This window comes from Archocentrus centrarchus, chromosome 5 (genome assembly GCF_007364275.1).
Source record: "Archocentrus centrarchus isolate MPI-CPG fArcCen1 chromosome 5, fArcCen1, whole genome shotgun sequence".
Lineage (NCBI taxonomy): Eukaryota > Metazoa > Chordata > Actinopteri > Cichliformes > Cichlidae > Archocentrus > Archocentrus centrarchus.
The window spans coordinates 30,159,746-30,176,430 of record NC_044350.1 but is presented as its reverse complement, the minus strand read 5'-3'; the positions used below and the strand labels follow the sequence as shown (position 1 = coordinate 30,176,430).

Here is a 16,685-nt window from a genome sequence, read left to right as displayed (position 1 = left end):
GTCCTAGAAGCAAATAGAAAATGTCTTACATCTTTGTTAAAAGGAAATACATCTCTTGCAGCTAAGGAGTGACATTTACCTTTTAGCTGGCTGCTCTGTATCGTTAAAAAGGTGCCAGAAATTATATGCAGACTTGGAGTCCTCGGGCTACTTCTCATTTTGGAATAAGACTGGTTTTATTTATTGAAGTGTGTGTGTGTGTGTGTGTGTAGGTGGGTGGGTGGGGGGATACCTTCTGTGAACAGTATAATGATAATGATGAACACTGGAGGCGCGTTTGTTTATTAAAATGTAAAACAAGACAGAAAGTAGAATAAAGTTTATCGCAGGATCGTGTTTATTATCTTCACAGTGTTTTTATATAGTGAACAACACTATCCACAACCTGCACCGCAGAGGGAAAGGTGAGCCAGCCCTGGTTAAAAAAGTTAATCATGCCATGAAAGCCATCTATCACATGCTGCCAGGTGACATCTTTTCCCAGGTCCAGCAGCCGCTTCCTATAAAGAATCCCATCATCCCTCAGGACATCATATTCACAGGTAAGGATGAAAGTTTGCGGGGTTTTCTGAATGAGAGCATCGTCTGCCAGTAAAGGTGAAACCTCAGGTTCCAAACCAGCTTTAATTGCGTGATACGCCTCTGCATCATATTCTGGGGTTGGGTGCTTATAGAAACCGCGTGCAAGGCACTCAGGAGGTAAGCTGGAAGGGGATAACCATGCTTCGTAGCGTGGCCTGAGCTCAGTGGGGACATGGTTACCTTCCAACACTTCTTGGCACAGAGAAACGTCTCCATTGAGATATTGCAGGAAGTAGAATGCCATCCGGCCACGAAACAATATGGGCACAGCATGATTTTGCTGGTATGAAGGCAAGTTGAAATCTGCCATCTGCAGGGCTGGGTAAATGAGGACCTGAGCACAGGGGAATGGCAGATGTCGGTCCTCACTCCACGCCAGCCTTTGGCACAGTGCTGCTGCCAGGTTAGCCCCAGTGCTGTCCCCTCCAACTGCAACTCTGTGAGAGTCCACCCCGAACTCTGTCTCGGCCACAGACAGGAAGTGGTTCGTTGCTTTTTCGCAATCATCCAGTTGGGCAGGATACCTGTGCTCAGGGGCTAATCGGTACCTAAGAGGGGTGAAAGGAAAAGGAGCAGTTGATTAAGTTGCGGCTCCATGGTAGACAAAATAGATGTGTTATTTTTATGTGGAGTAGAGAAAAATGTGTAAATACCCAACAGAAATCACAGTGGTGTCAGATTCGATGGCAATATGCCGACAGACTTCATCAACAGAATCTGTTCAGGATTAGTAGGATACAGTTATTAAAATAGATTTTTGTCTCATATAAGACGCCACAAATAACCACAAACAGGAGGTGACACTTTGGGTCCTTTCTGTGCTGATCTGTGCTGATCTCACACATTCATAGTGGAAAAGTTTTATATTTAAGTACAATTTTCAGACTATTTCTGCGTTTTGAAAATTTCTTATCCTCCAACACCTCTCAAATGGCAATAGTGTAGCTTTTACTTATAGTTCAGGGTTCTGTTATTTTGCAGATTCTAATTATTTTTGTGAATGTATCTCATCTCTATGGCCATAAAATTACTGATTTTAACTTTTGGCCTTTTAAGTTTTACTTGTATTTGAGTATTTCTATTTCAGTTTGGTTAAGTAAATGACTGGAGCATCATCTACCTATACTGCCCAGTATCCATCCGCCTCCATGGAAATACATGAGACCTCTCCTCAAGCCCTCACACACAGAGGTGGGTTCATATATTCGCACTGGCACCTCCGAAAACTTCATGTCCTTCACTCGCAGACCTGCAGGAACTTGTTTCAGGCGAGTCAGAAAACAGGCCACAAACCATCGGGCAAAGCTGACCTGATGACAAATGCCCAGTCGATGTAGAATCCGACCCTGACAGGAGAGAAACAACAGATTTATAACAAATAGGAGACAAAAATATATACAGTCCTGATAGGGAAAGTCAAACTCAAGGTTATTCGGTTGAAAAAAACGTTTATGACAACATCAAAGAAGCGGAAAACGTGACTTTGTCTTTGCACCTTTGTTGGATATGATTTCTTATCTAAAATTTCTCTGATCTAGGCTTTATCAGGTGTTGGAGGACAAAGGAAGGATATCCATATATGACCTAACAGAGTCCATTTATATTCTCCACAAGAGGCATTTACCCTAAAGAATAAGTTGAATATTTAAAAAAGGTTGGCTAAAACAGACCCAGTTACATGCAGAAAACCTAAAAAAAAAATAAGCACCAACACTTTTACAAATACTGATACTCACCATGACTGCAGTACCAACAAATAATCCATGAACCATGTGTAGTTTCCCACTATTTGCAACCCCACAAGGAATGTCTGAATTCATCAGCTCAGAGTATACAAGTCCAATTACCAGAAGAAGGAAGGCTGCAACAAGAGCAGCGAAGCCAATTATTAAAATTGCCGAGCTGATGTCCATGGTGTTGCTGGTCTGCTCTGCTGAAGGTAAGTCATTAGGAGTAAATGTTTTATGTACCTGCTTTCAGCCTCTTTTCACCCCTCCCACAACCGCTTGCAATGCATTCTGACCTTGCTCTTAATGACATTTTTAGCTGCCTACTGCCCGGGAAAATAATTATATTCTTCAACATATTTTATGACTACGTAGTCAAACTAATTACATGTTTCCCGAAGAAACCATATTGTGCCACTATGGATACTGCACAAAATATTTTTATGTTAATAAAGCAGCTTCTTAATTACCTGCATTTCCATAGTTCCTATTAAAATACATTCCAATACCTAGTAACATTTTCACATTTTTCTGAAGGTTGTAATGTGTGTGTCTGCATGTGTGTGTGTGTATTTTCAGGTTTATGTGAACATATTGGAGCTCTGTTGCTTACGCCTGTATGTGTCAATGAGGAGCATTTTTATTGTCTAGTGTCGAAGGGAAGAAAATGTTCAAAGATGCATCCAGTGAAGGCTGACTGAAAACACCCTTATCTGAACTTTCACTGTTGATCTGTAGATGGCAGTGATAGCATGAGTATAAATAAACAGGGTATTCTGAAATACGGTCTGTTTACATTGTGGCATTCTGTGGGCAGCTTAAACACATTTGCCAGTGACTGCAATATGTATTATGATGTTTTTGCAAATCCACTAACTTGTATTGAACTTCTCTTCCGTAGAATATGCTTTGGCATAAGTGCCAATGGGCTCTTGACTTTGAATCTACATTTTGTAAATCTCAGAAATTTCCAAAATAAAGACAGCATCTGGAGTCATGTTGTCTTGGGAGTTTTTAGCAGCCCCCGAGAGCCTCTCTGTCTTCCCTAAGTAACCGAGCCTAGCACAAAGCAACCATTGTGAGGCTAAACCCATCCCAGTTGCAGAGAAAGTCTTGTGTTCAGCATTACCCAGTAAAAATCACAGTGCCAGGGCCAAACATCACAGGCTGGAATCTCGTCCGAGACTCATGAATTCACAAGATTTGTTTAGGAGGTATTAATGCAGTTTTCTGTTTGTCATCCTTCCAAGCTTCTGAGACTGGGCTGACCTATTTCCCAAACTGCACTGTCACATGCAGAAAAATGCAGCCAGCTTCAAAAAATACAGATAGCACAACAAACAACTGATGGGGCTTTAAACTAACAGTTAGAAACCATCCCAAATGTACACAAGCACGCTGTTGCAATCAAATAACACGTTCACATTGTTTATATATATATATATATATATATATATATATAAACCTGATCCACCATATGTGCCTTTAGGTTTTGAGATAATGAACTATCTAGACCTGATTTTTATATGAATTATGAGATTACAAAGGGGCTTGTTTGTTTGATGCTCAGATGATTCTTTGTTTGCTCTCTTATTTGTTTCATTTATTTAATTGGGGGGGCTGGCTTAAGGCCTTGTTGACATTCATCTGGCACTATTATATAAGAATATTTTGTATTGACTTGCAACAGTCAGTGAAACCTATGATTGCAACATCATTGTTCTTCTGTAGCCAGCGTTATGTAATGAGGTGAAGTTCGGATCAGCGGAATTATGAAGTGAAAGTTTAGGCTCCCAGCTGGTGCCCTCGCCGCTGGACGACCGCTGTGGGGGACGTCGACCACAAATTGAGAAACGCTGTTGTAGACACATGAAGGGGTGTGGAAGAGGCAAGTGCGCAACCAGTCAGGGCAGACGGGCACTGGAGCAAAATTCATCCCTACTTAACATGTCAATCAGGATTAATGCCCTTACAAACCTCCCATTTAGGTTCATCCAGGTTCTCTCACTAGTGGAAGTACCGAGCCAGGGCAGAGGCGGTAATATATAAGGCAGGACAGGACAGGAACACAACACCAAAGCACAGAGGTAGCGCACACTACGGAGCGTCGCCTGGACTTGTGTTTCACGTTTGTGCTCCTCGACGGTAGTTGACAGGCGTAATGACTGATCGCTCACTCATTTAGAGAGCGTGATGCATGTACTCTGTCAGAGCGCTTCAAGTCATCCAGCGCTGCTTTAAAAACATTTTTCGCCTGTGGATTACTCATGCAACACTGTAGATGATACTGTTTGCATGCGGGTAAAGTTGCAGGAGCTCAGAAGTCGCTGTTTGTGCACTTAGTTCACTGTTGGCGGATATCTGCGGTGCACGTTAACTTGCAGCGTAAACATACTTACAGACTGTCCTTGAGCACGTTCCGAAATGGAGCTGAAGAGCGTGTGTCGTATGCTTCTTTTCCCGGTTCAAATGCTCTATTATATAGTAAGAGCAAGTTTGATGTCGCTGTTGCCAAGCAGAAGAAAAGACCTGACTAAGGAGGTGGTATTGATCACTGGTGGAGGAAGAGGCATCGGTCGACACCTGGCCAAAGAGTTTGCCCTGCACGGGGCCAGGAAGGTAAGCCCATAACTTGTTGCACGCACCTTGCTCCTTCCACTCCTTCCAAATCAGTACATTACTAATAAGTGGGTTCAATTATTTTCAAAGTAATCTGTTTTGGCCATGTATTTGTGCGCTGTTATTTGCGTAGATTTTCAGTTTGTATCAAAACCAGCAGTTTCCACCCACATCCTCTTCACCCCTCACCAGGTAGCCCGGTCAGTCTGGTCTCCCCTGCCCCAAGTGTATTGCTGTTTCACGGTTCTATAAAAGCAGGGATCATGACCTCAAAGTAGCCTAGTTGGTCCAGTGAGACTGGAGACACTGCCCTCAATTTTAGTTCAGGTATTGCACAACAGCTTGGGTCAACCGGAGGGCAGGTCTGGACAGCATTTATGGCTGCTTGATATGATTTAGTGTGGTACTGAGCTGACACTCATTCTGCTTGGGTCTTGGGTATTTTTTTGCATTTGCATTTGCACTATCCAAAGATTTAGCTGTGAAACTGACTGTGCCTTTACATATGTGGATGCTTCTCTGAGTGCATAAGTTTGACTGAAACTGCAGTCTCTGTATGATTGTAAAATCTGCCAGCATATCACAGCAAAAGACTCCATAATGTTCTTAATAAAAGACAGATTAGGTTTTGTTTTCAATGATAGCATGAGGCCGTGAGATTTTCTTTTTCTTTTTTGTTTTTGTTTTTTGTGGAGTGCATGCAAAACAAATCAAGGAACAGATTCTGTTTATGTTGGCATTTTTAACCAGTTGTAGCAACTTAAATGCACTGTAACCAGGTTTAAACCTGATTCTTATGAGCTAATACCTGTGGGTCAAAGTTATCACACTCAGACACATAATACAAAGTAAAAGGAAAAAAGATTCAGTGTTGATTTATACAGATGGAAACAAATTCCATGTAGATTTTATGTATGACAAGATGTATAGGCAACCTGAAAATGACCAGTTTATATCGATGACATGAGTTGGAATAATCCATGTCATGATATTTGTAGTTGCTTGGTTTACCCTTTAAATAAACCACAAAAATGCACTGTTAGAAATAAATTGCACATTCATATTTTCGCTGGAAATCGCCTCATCCATCACAACCATTAACCTTCCATCTCCCTCAATATCCCTCATCCCCTTAACAAGGAGCTTCCTCTTGTTCCTAAAATGCTCTGGTGACTACACACACACACACACACACACACACACACACACACACACACACACACACACACACACACACACACACACACACACAGAGTTCCTCTTCATTGCAGGTCTGGGTAACCTCAGTTCAAAATTTCCAGCTGTGGTTTCTCTACCGATCCACTGAGTGAACATCACACAGCTGAGTGCCAGATGAGTCGCTGGTGGCTCTTTAGCAGTAATGTATCAATACAGAGTAGCTCTATTTTTGATCACCTCAGATGGGAGTCATCATTATACATGCAAGAAAATTGTGGTAATTTCAACCTGCATTGAGCAGCCCAGCTGATAGCTTTGGGTTGCAATTATACATACGTGTGACACAGGCGCCACATCTCAGATGATCTCTTAAGGTGCAATTTTAGCAGCTTGAAAACATTGCTAAAAGCTCAATGAAACACTAACTGCCTCCTTCTGTCTTTCAATGCCATCTCCTTGGGGGAGCAAACTAGAAGAAACCAGTAGATTTTAAAAGCTTCACTTTGCAGCTGCATAACAATGGATGTCACCATGCTTTTCAGCACCCTTTTGTTGGGCATTATCAAGGTGTGAAGGCTTTGAAAACAACACCTGTGGTAATGTGTATGACAATTACTCCCTGCCTAAAGAGATGCTAAAAGGATAATGGTGAATAGGGCTGACCTCTGCGAACTTACGCTAACTCCTCTTTGAGCCCCTTTGTGACTAGTAGCCAGAATTTCTTTTCCCTCTGCTTAGGTTTTTATTTTTTTTTCACGCCGTGAGGAAGACTCACTTCAATGTCAATGGAGTAGATTAATCAAGATAAAAAGCTGGAGACCCAGGAGGGAAGCCATGTCTTCTTTTGTACTGCTAGGGGAGAACAGTGCCAGTGTGAGGCTTTGACACAATAACCAGGAAAAAAAGGCAACCAGTAACACTGAGAGGTGTTTCGTAACAATCCCAGTAAATACTCAACAACTTAAAATGTTATATTTCTTCAGAGTTCCTTCAATTATTTAGCATTATTTTAAGACCACCATCCCTGGAGAAATATTTGCGTTCTTTTTTCCTTTCTTTTTTTTTTAAGTAGCTGCTAACATTACTCAAAGATCTCTACAAAGAAGATGAACCAAACCAAGTCACTGACAACAGGTTTGTGTGGGTGTGCTTGTGTTGCGCTGGAGGCGGGAAGCACACCACTCCCAGCTGGGTATTGCCCTGCAACTGACCTTGTTGTCTCCGCAGTAATTAGACAGCGGCAGGCGACTGCCTCCTGAACTCCTGCTGCCCCCTCTATGTGCTGCCTCTCTGCTCTCCCATACAATGGGTGTGAAAAGGAGGGTTCATACCCACCCATATATTCAGGACTGAGAGATAGAGTATCACTGTAATTCAGCTGGAGTTAGTTGGGGACATCTCAGTCTGTATAGAGTGACATCTGCTCTCTCTATCTTTCAAGTCTTGTTTTAAGCTTTGCAACATTAATTTGTTTCATTAAAGGGCTTTTACTTACAGCATGTGTTGACATTAAGTCTAGTTAGGCATGCCAAGTAAGAACAATCACCAGTTTATCAACAATAGAAAACAGGGGCTTGTGCGAGGTCAATTAAAAACTGTTTTCTTAACGTTTCTGTCCAGATAGCAATTTGGCCGGTGCTTGTTTGCTCTGAGGATCCTGCATGTTGTGACGGGTGATAAACTTAATGAATTAAATAACATTTTAACAAGAGAGCACAATGTAAGTGCTGACTTTTAATGAGAACTGTCAGCTTTGTTTGCCTGACTCCTATTAAAAGCTTTCAGTTATTTATCAAGACCTGTCTGCCTTCACTGATTACTCAAATGGGCTTGCAAATGAAGCAAACAGAAAACCTAATCAAAAGCAATTCAAACCAGGGCCACTCACGGAGGGAGGCAAACTCGGAGTGCTTCAGATCGGGTAAAGAACTGGAGCACGTAAAGAGCACATTCTAGACTGTGTTTGTTCTACTTCAGCTGCTATTACCCTTGGACAGTTATTGACAACATAGTAATTTGGGGATTTTTTTTTTTTTTCCAGATTGTGAATATGAAAGTTTTTATATTGTTTTTCTTACTACGTTATGCTTGGCTCTCAACCAGCGCTGGGCGAGTTTTAAATTGGCCCTGTGTGAAACTGTGCTGTCACTGGTTTAATTTGTGCGGGACTGCGCTAAATGATGTATATGTTTGCATTTTTTATTTTATTTTTTACTAAATCTTAAAATTTCTTTTGTTATGTTTATGAATTAGATCTCTTAGACCCTTTCATCATGCCTACTGACTAAATGGATGTTTATGCATAAATATTGGTGTAAAACAATGGGAATGACAGACTGGACCGTGGCCTAGCAGACAGACATGCTGTCTTACACACACACACATACACACACACGCGTGGTCTCTGACGCTTAGATACACAAGATCACTTTCTAGAGGACTTTTTGCTCAAATATTAACCTTTGTCATGGGCGACTAGCCAGATCCCACACTGGCGTCTTCAGCACTTCACACACGCACTGTTTTCAGACTCCCTGACCAGAAATGACAGGGCTCATCTGCCCAACAGGCCATGTAATCTCTTTGAGAATTTGTGTTTGAGAGATGAGGAGGGCTCACCCCCTGATTTCATTACCTTTCCCTGACCCCAAAGACTGACAGATCTAATTGCCCAATCACTAGTCCCCCCACCTCTATCCAACCTCATGTTCCCTGCTCAAATGACCAGCCTTCATTTAGTCTCCGGGTGGATGAAGAGACAATTCATCCACACAGCAACCCCCAAGCCTTTTAATCTTGCTCAGAAACTATTTGTTGGAGTGAAATTGCCCTCTTTTTTTCTCTCTCTCTCTCTGAACAAAAAGAATATTGCAATTCAAAAAACTCATTTTCACTGTACTGTCAAAAAAAAAATTACACACATGTAGAATATTGATTGCTGATTGATTACTGTTAACTCTATTTATTCCACTTACCACTGAATTTGCTTCTGTTCATGCCTCTGTTTGTTTCTGAATTTTTAAATCTTTTTATTTACCAGGTGATCCTATGGGGTAGAACAGAAAAGTGTCTCAAAGAGACGGCTGAAGAAATCTCCCTCTCTGGAACAGAGTGCCATTACTTCCTGTGTGACGTGGCCAATCGGGAGGAAGTTTACAAACAGGCCAAGGTGGTTAGAGAAAAGGTATGTCAGCTTAATATTTAAAAAGATAGAGCTACTTGCACAGGGTGAAGTGTTATTTGCACACAGCACAACACATCATAAAATATTTCCCTGAGATGCCTCTCTGTCTCGTCTGTATGTATATTTGCTTTGAGCGGCTCTGTCTTCCACCTGGTGTATAGATTACACTTCATCTGAAATATCTAAATATGAGCCTGGAATGTTGACAGCTCTGGTGGAGTACAAGTATATCATTTCAGGAAAGCAGACAGCAAATGCAAGGCTTTTTTTTTTTTTCTTTTTCTTATTGCTGAATTTATTTCTACTTTTTTTTTTTTTTTACTCTCAGGTCGGCGATGTTACGATATTGGTGAATAACGCAGCAGTCGTCCATGGCAAGAGTCTGATGGACAGCGATGATGACGCGCTTCTGAAATCCCAACATATCAACACTATGGGGCAGTTCTGGGTAAGGCTTGATTAAAGCTAGTTTGCCTGGAAAAGTAGGGAAATTCCTGTGAGGAGATTATCCTTATCATTTTAATATTTTGATTATAGCGTGGCACTATATGCAGTAGGCAGCCACAGACTTCATGTCAATCACGACTGTTATTATGGCAGGTTAAGTGGGGTATTTCCAAATTGCTTCTCAGCCCCTGAAACATCAGAGGGGTTTTGAAACTCATGGCATTTTTATTTTGAATGGAGATCAAAAGACTATGTCATATGCAGACAGAAATGCAATTATCAGCTAAATGGAAATGGAAATTTAATCCGTGGTTACAGTGTAGGCTTGCTTCTCTTGTCTGTTCTTCTTTTTACTCTGCCGAATATATTTCACCTTCTATTTCCACACCCCTCTCCAATTTTTTTTTTCTTCATTCGACCTTTCACTCTCCCTTTTTCTTTCTTTGTCTTAGACAACAAAAGCCTTCCTGCCTCGAATGCTGGAGCTGCAACATGGCCATGTAGTATGCATTAATTCCATCCTGTCCCAGTCCCCGATCCCTGGGGCCATAGATTACTGCACTTCCAAGGCCTCGTCGCTGGCCTTCATGGAGAGCCTGACGCTGGGCCTGCTGGACTGTCCTGGTGTTGGCTGTACCACTGTGCTTCCTTTCCACACAAATACAGAGATGTTCCAGGGCATGAGAGTCAGGTGAGAAGACACAAAGGAGAAAAAAAAAAAAAGGAAGGAAAGGTGCATCATTCATACTTTTTAGCCATGTTAGCTTTGTTGTTCTTAGGATGTCAGTGTTTAACAACATGTCCACCACAGGAGCTCTCTAGAGAGTGGGAACATTAGAGGGACACTGAGTTCCTATTACAGACCAGGGCCCTATTCCAGGAAGCTGGTTCAACAAACTGAGTTTGAAAACATACTCTGAGTTGACCAACTCTGAGATCAGCAACTCTGACTGAGTGAGGAAAGAATTAAGCTCCGATACCAGGAGACAAAAAGTGAAGATAAAAATGTGGAGAAACAGCTCAGACTGAGTTTACTGATGGACCTGTGTATCAGTTAAGGTCAGAGGTCAGTCAAAGTTTAGCTGAAAACATGCAGGGCAGTTTTCCAAGTCTGTAATGAATGTAAAGTTTTACCAGTAAAGGCAAACATGTTATCAGAAATGTTTCAGCTTTATAGACTTTAAATATTTCAGTGCAGTTTTGCGAGGATGAGACATTTTAATTAAAGAATGCAGATTGCATCCTAAAATGAAGCCATTATGAACGGATCCGGACTGGAGCCTGAACTGGATCTGGACCGTATCCGGTCTGAATCCCTGATCCTGATCCGTTTGGGTCCTCCTGCTGTGCAAGTGGACTCGGACATGGTTTACTGATCCGTTATAGACCCTATGATCACCAATTTAGGTGATTTTTTTTTTTTTTAGTGGAAAATATGTCGAGATTCGTACTGTGAATTGACAAATTTTAAGTCACTTTAAATACTTTTAGTTCTGTTTTCAAGTCTTAAAATCATTTCAGCCTCATCTTCACTCAAACATTCACGTCATCTCCAAGATCCGGACATTTTTCCATCAGTGACCTTTCACAACATAAATAATGATCAATGATTGATCATTGATCAGTGTGTTCTGTGTCTAAAGCTTCATACAGATCAGTGTGATGTAACTGTGATGCTTCAGTAACTACAGTAAATGTTTCAGAGGAACTGACTGACAGTCTGACAGCTGCCGCTGTGCTCGTTATAAATCCGTGACATCATCGCTGTCTCCGTCCTTACAGCCTGTTGACGAGTGAACAACTGTAAAAGCTTCATGTTACGTTAAACAAATAAGGAACTAACGTCTAACTGGGATTTCGGTGCTTGTAAAAACATAAACGTCTGCAAATCAATTCACTCCTCTGACGCTCTGACAGCGACTTTATGAATGAGGAAATGAATCGCAGTGTCAGACAGGTGGTTCAGGTGCGGCAGGAGGGGAGGAGCCAGAGAGACACTCAGTTTGTTGAATTAAAGCCTGCCAGCGAGCAGGTTAGGTCCACAGAGTCTGTTACTCCGATAACTGACTCAGAGTTGAAGTTAGCTCTCTTTCTGGAACAGTTTCCCAGAGTTTTTAGCTAAACCTGCTTCCTGGAATAGACTGAACTAATTTCCAAGGAATTCATTTTACATGCAAAAGTCCTGAACTATTTAAAAATATCTCAAGATAGTTCAGAAATACTGGGTCTAGGGCTTGTGAATATTTCTGTTTGTTTCCTTTTAAGGTGTATCACAGGTTACAATGTGTGTGTGGGGGGGGGATAAAGCCAGAGAGAGAGAGAGAGCGAGCAAGAGAGTACAGGGGTTAAACAAGCTACATAATGAATGGAGAGAGAGAGAGCGAGCAGTGAGTCAGAAAAATAATAGGTTATTTTTAACATCAGTTACATTTTAACATGCACAAAAAACATTTCCACACCTCCCAAGAACACTGCAAGAAGGTGCAACATTACCAGATTTATTATAGAGGTCACCTGTAAAACCAGACCTCACTCTTCCATACATTAACAGACTCATTTGCTCATTTGTGTCTTTGGACCTCAGTGGACCTGAAGGACTCTTTAAGTCCTTGGTGAAAAAAAAGTTCCTAGAACAAAATGTTCTTTGAGTGGAAACACATCAAGTCAATCTACCACTTAAGTTCAGACGGAAATATCTCAACTTTTGGATGTGTTGCAAACTCTGGACATTTATATTCCCTGCAGGGTTAATCCTACTGGCTTTCCCTGTATCGCTGATGTGAGGCGGACATTTGTGGCCCAAGGAAATATCTTGAGAGCTATTGGATGGATTGCTCTGAAATATTATACTGATATTCAAAGTCCAGAGAGAGGAAGAATCAAATGAGTTTAGGAATCCTCTGACTTTTTGTCTGGAGTCACCAGCTGGTCAAAGTTTTTACTTTCACTGTATAATGTATCTGATCAATGGGTGCACAGTTTCATACAGATCCCAGATTGCCAGAAAATCTGTCCTATGGGATATGAACTGCACCCTAGTATAACGCGATAAAAGATTCACACTACTGGAAAAGTTCAGTGTGTGTTAACAAGTTGTTTCACACTGTTTTGTAATAGTTCTGGGTATGTCAAAAACATGAAATGCACAGTTCGGTGAGATAAAGCAGAGCAGCACGATTTCAAATTCAGGTGTGCTCAAGTGTTTGTTATGGACAGCGGCTTCGCAGATAAAACTAGAAAATACAATCAAATTCTTCCCAGACTGTCCCAGAATAATCTTTTTTTTTTTCCCCCTTCTCAAGGTTCCCCCAGCTCTTTCCACCCCTCAAACCGGAGGTAGTTGCCCAGAGGACGGTCGATGCAGTCAGAACTGGCAAGGCTTTTCTCTACCTGCCCTGGACAATGCACGCTCTTGTCATTCTCAAAAGGTAAAAGATACTCGAGACTTCATTTTTTTTCATCTTATTTTTATTGCAGTGATCTCTACCTCATGCTTAATATTCTGACACTAGTCTGTCTTCATTCATTAGCTTCATGCCACAAGTTGCACTTGAAGAAATCCACAAGTTTTCTGGGAGTTACACCTGCATGAACACATTCAAAGGGAGGACATGAACCTGGACTGTGCACAGTATGAGAGCGACCTCAACAGTCCTTGGGCGTGATGAAGGGAATGTGGACCTTTACACATGTGAAAGTGGAGGAGGCCCCGTGATAGTGTGACGACAAATACTTAGAATACATGCAAGGGTGTCGCTTCTGCAGTTAAAAGTAATTGATGAACTGCTCAATACACCCTGGTCCAACATGTATGTATATAGTACGGAGGACTATTGCAGTTCTCACCTTTATCTGAAGCCATGCATAGATCTGTACCAGTAGTTATTCTGGGAGTTTCTTGACACGTGTTTTGTTGTCTGTTTTTTACATGTTTTTTTTTTTGTTTTTTTTATTCTTCCGTTTTAATATGTCTTTGAATCAAAACAAGGTAATAAAATCGAGTTTTAGAATTGCACTTTCTCCCTTTGTGCATGATGAAAATAGAAAAAGTGAACACTTGGGAGGTAGACATTGTTTTGTATCAGGGTTTTGACTCCCATGGCAGTGCGATAACAGCTTTGATTTATTCCAAGCGTGAGATCAGTGACTGTGACAGACAATGTTGTCAAAACATAAAATGCACTCATGGGGGCCATATGGGGCATATTCCTGTTTGTTCTGTGCTGTCAGAAAATGGTACAGGGAATCGTGTAAATCTCAATAAACATAATGAACTCAAACAAGTCAGTCAGGCCCTTCTCATGCGTGCACAATGGTCTTAACTGCATTCAATGAATGTAATCAGCCAGAAAAACTTTATTGTACCTATTGCAGACAGCCATTGGAAGGCCTTAATAATTCAAATAAAGAGTGTTTTTGTCTTTTATTAAGATAATATGTCAGATTTTATTTTTATGATCTTGTCTCATAATCATCCAGTCTTAAGATGTCTGCAACTGCTGCACATTTGTGTTAGATTATATAAATGTGATTTGAATAACCAAAACCTGAGAGGCTTGCATTACAGAAAAAAGGATGTGACAGTATGGGGGCTCTTGTTTTACTGCATTAAATCTCAAAATGTCCCAGTGCTTTAGCATTAAAGAAAGGAATAAAGCTGTGGGAAACGGCTGTGGATGAGATTTGTCAGTGCCAATGTCCTACAATTACCTTTTGATTGAGGCTCTTATTTCAGAAGTAGAAATGCATGTCATAAAACTGGGGAGGGCTAACATTGGTAGATGAATTATCAAACCTTACTCATAAAAACTTTGGAGTTGAAACTGTAAACCTGCAGCTCCCACTTTAACAGTATATATACAACTTCATCCAGTTAGGAAAGAATCTTATTCCATCATAGCTATGAGTGAATAAAAGCCTGTAACTGTTTCAGAGGTGAAGATATTTCAGAAATTTCATGTTGAATGAAACTGTATTTATTCAAAAGACACAGCCAAACTTCAAAAGATACCCTGATCCAAAATAAGTGCATTAATAAGGTAATTTGATGCAATAAACTGACCATTAAATACTTTGAGATTAACTATCTCTCTAGTGGGTAATCTTGAGGTAAGGTAAGCTACTTTACATGAAAAAAAAAATCTGGATCATTAGAGGTCACGAGCAGCAATAAACTAAATATAGTTATGAATGAGCTCGCAACCTCTTTGACGTTGCAGATGTCACAGTATATCAGAACTTGTTAATGTTGTTAATGAGATGAGGCCAAGATCTGACATCACTGAGGTTTATTCAGTAAAATGGGGATGCAGTAAAAATAAAAATTGTTTTAACCTCACACGGGGCCTTTGTTGGGCTTTCTTTAAAAGACTAAACTGATTTAAGATGTCGGAACTGTTTGCATTTGATTCAGGAAAACACACCACAAGCATCTAAACATGAAAACCATTCAGTGTGATGAAGGACAGATTTGACACATATCTCACTGCTGAAACTCCGTAATGAACCACTTTCTCATTACAGATAGTGACCATTAGTGTTAACTGACAAAAAGGGGTTTTAATTTTATACATCGAATAAACAGTTTGGTCAGTTTTGTCATAAAAACCACACCCAAGTCTAGTGTTTATCTATGGATAAGACCCTGGTGATTTTATTCTTTTTGTTTGCCACTCATGGACCATAACTAATCTGCTTAGATCGGAGCAAAGAGCAATGTTCAGTGAAAATGCAACAGAGCGCAAGTTTGTGCTCTTTCACAGGCCGTGCCGTTTACTTCCGTGAGGTTAATCATGAAGCCATTGCTTTTTACGTAGGACAGAGTATGTGCAGCATGATTAAATTCAAATTCTGTGCTCATGAAAGCAGCGAACACTGAAGGGACACAGAATTAAATTGTGAAACATTAGGAACGCATGCACAAATAACTTTACCATTGCTGCTTTCAGAGCAGTGTGTTAACGCCTAGCAATCAGAACACGAAGGGTTACAGTGCTCACCGATACAAACTCAGAGAGAAAAACCCAAATCTGTTAGAGCACAAAGAACCAAAGACAACCCCGTGAGAGTGGCTGTAAAAGTTGGGCTAGTGCCTGGCCTTTTGCTGCTAGACAAGGCTCATAAACATTCATTTGAATCCCAGCGAACCATAAATGCTCTCCCGAGCACTCACGATAGGGCCGCACATTGTGATCAGTAGGTGACCCGCAGTGGGTTGGGAGGGGGACGGGCACTGCTGAGAGTGAACCCGAGCCTCCTTCAAGGGCCTGTTTCTCATTCTCTTAGTGGGCTGTTGCGAAAGCAGAGGGAGAAGAAGCATGTTGGGATGGAACTAGGTCGAGGAGGCATGCAGTGCGTGTATGCTGGAAAAGGAGGACTAAAATGGTTGGAAATCTCTTGGGGCAGGTTCAGAGCAAGGTTAGCCAAATACTGAATAAATCAAATAGGGGTTTGGAAAGCCTTTTCCCTGCTGAAGGCACTCAGCTCCAGGGTGACTGACCAAGCGCAGGTGGAGGCAGAGGTTTGGTCACATGGGAAGAAATCCAAAACTGTAGCTGTCTCAGCTGTGATCACATTCTCAGGTGTCTTTTCTGGACATTTTATTTTATTTAAGACCGGACTGTGGTAATTTTTTTGTCTTTGTTCTTCATGTGTTCAATTTGAAGACTGTGCAGTGAACTGAATCATCACCTTTTATGCTGACCACAACTAAGTTTATGCAAGGTTATTCTAGATGTTTATTATACCCCAATCGAACCTTTGTTATTGAACGCCCCCAAATTTCCCTCGTTCATACTTTAAAAGTGAGCAACAAACCTGAAAGTCTTTTCCTTTACTCGGTCCAAGCATTTGTAATCCTAACACAGGGGCTTGGAGAGCCAGCCTCCAATGATCCATTAAATATATTATAGGCGCCCGGATCTGGAGTCCATTTGGCTTGTTGTGCA

General features: G+C 41.2%; 2 protein-coding genes across 2 annotated transcripts; one reads left to right on the top strand and one right to left on the bottom strand.

The window, feature by feature from the left end:
• Positions 1 to 346: 346 nt before the first annotated feature.
• On the bottom strand, positions 347 to 3,259 carry aadacl4 (arylacetamide deacetylase-like 4). Its single transcript, XM_030730362.1, is given in 5 exon segments — positions 347 to 1,130; positions 1,236 to 1,299; positions 1,703 to 1,928; positions 2,319 to 2,443; positions 3,187 to 3,259. Coding segments are annotated over 5 exon segments (1,272 nt in total).
• Positions 3,260 to 4,221: 962 nt separating this feature from the next.
• dhrs3b (dehydrogenase/reductase (SDR family) member 3b) lies at positions 4,222 to 15,038 on the top strand. Its single transcript, XM_030728507.1, has 6 exons — positions 4,222 to 4,928; positions 9,148 to 9,291; positions 9,620 to 9,739; positions 10,191 to 10,429; positions 13,041 to 13,166; positions 13,269 to 15,038. The coding sequence occupies exons 1-6, from the start codon at positions 4,734 to 4,736 to the stop codon at positions 13,351 to 13,353; spliced, it is 909 nt and encodes a 302-aa protein (XP_030584367.1). The 5' UTR covers positions 4,222 to 4,733; the 3' UTR covers positions 13,354 to 15,038.
• Positions 15,039 to 16,685: the final 1,647 nt, after the last annotated feature.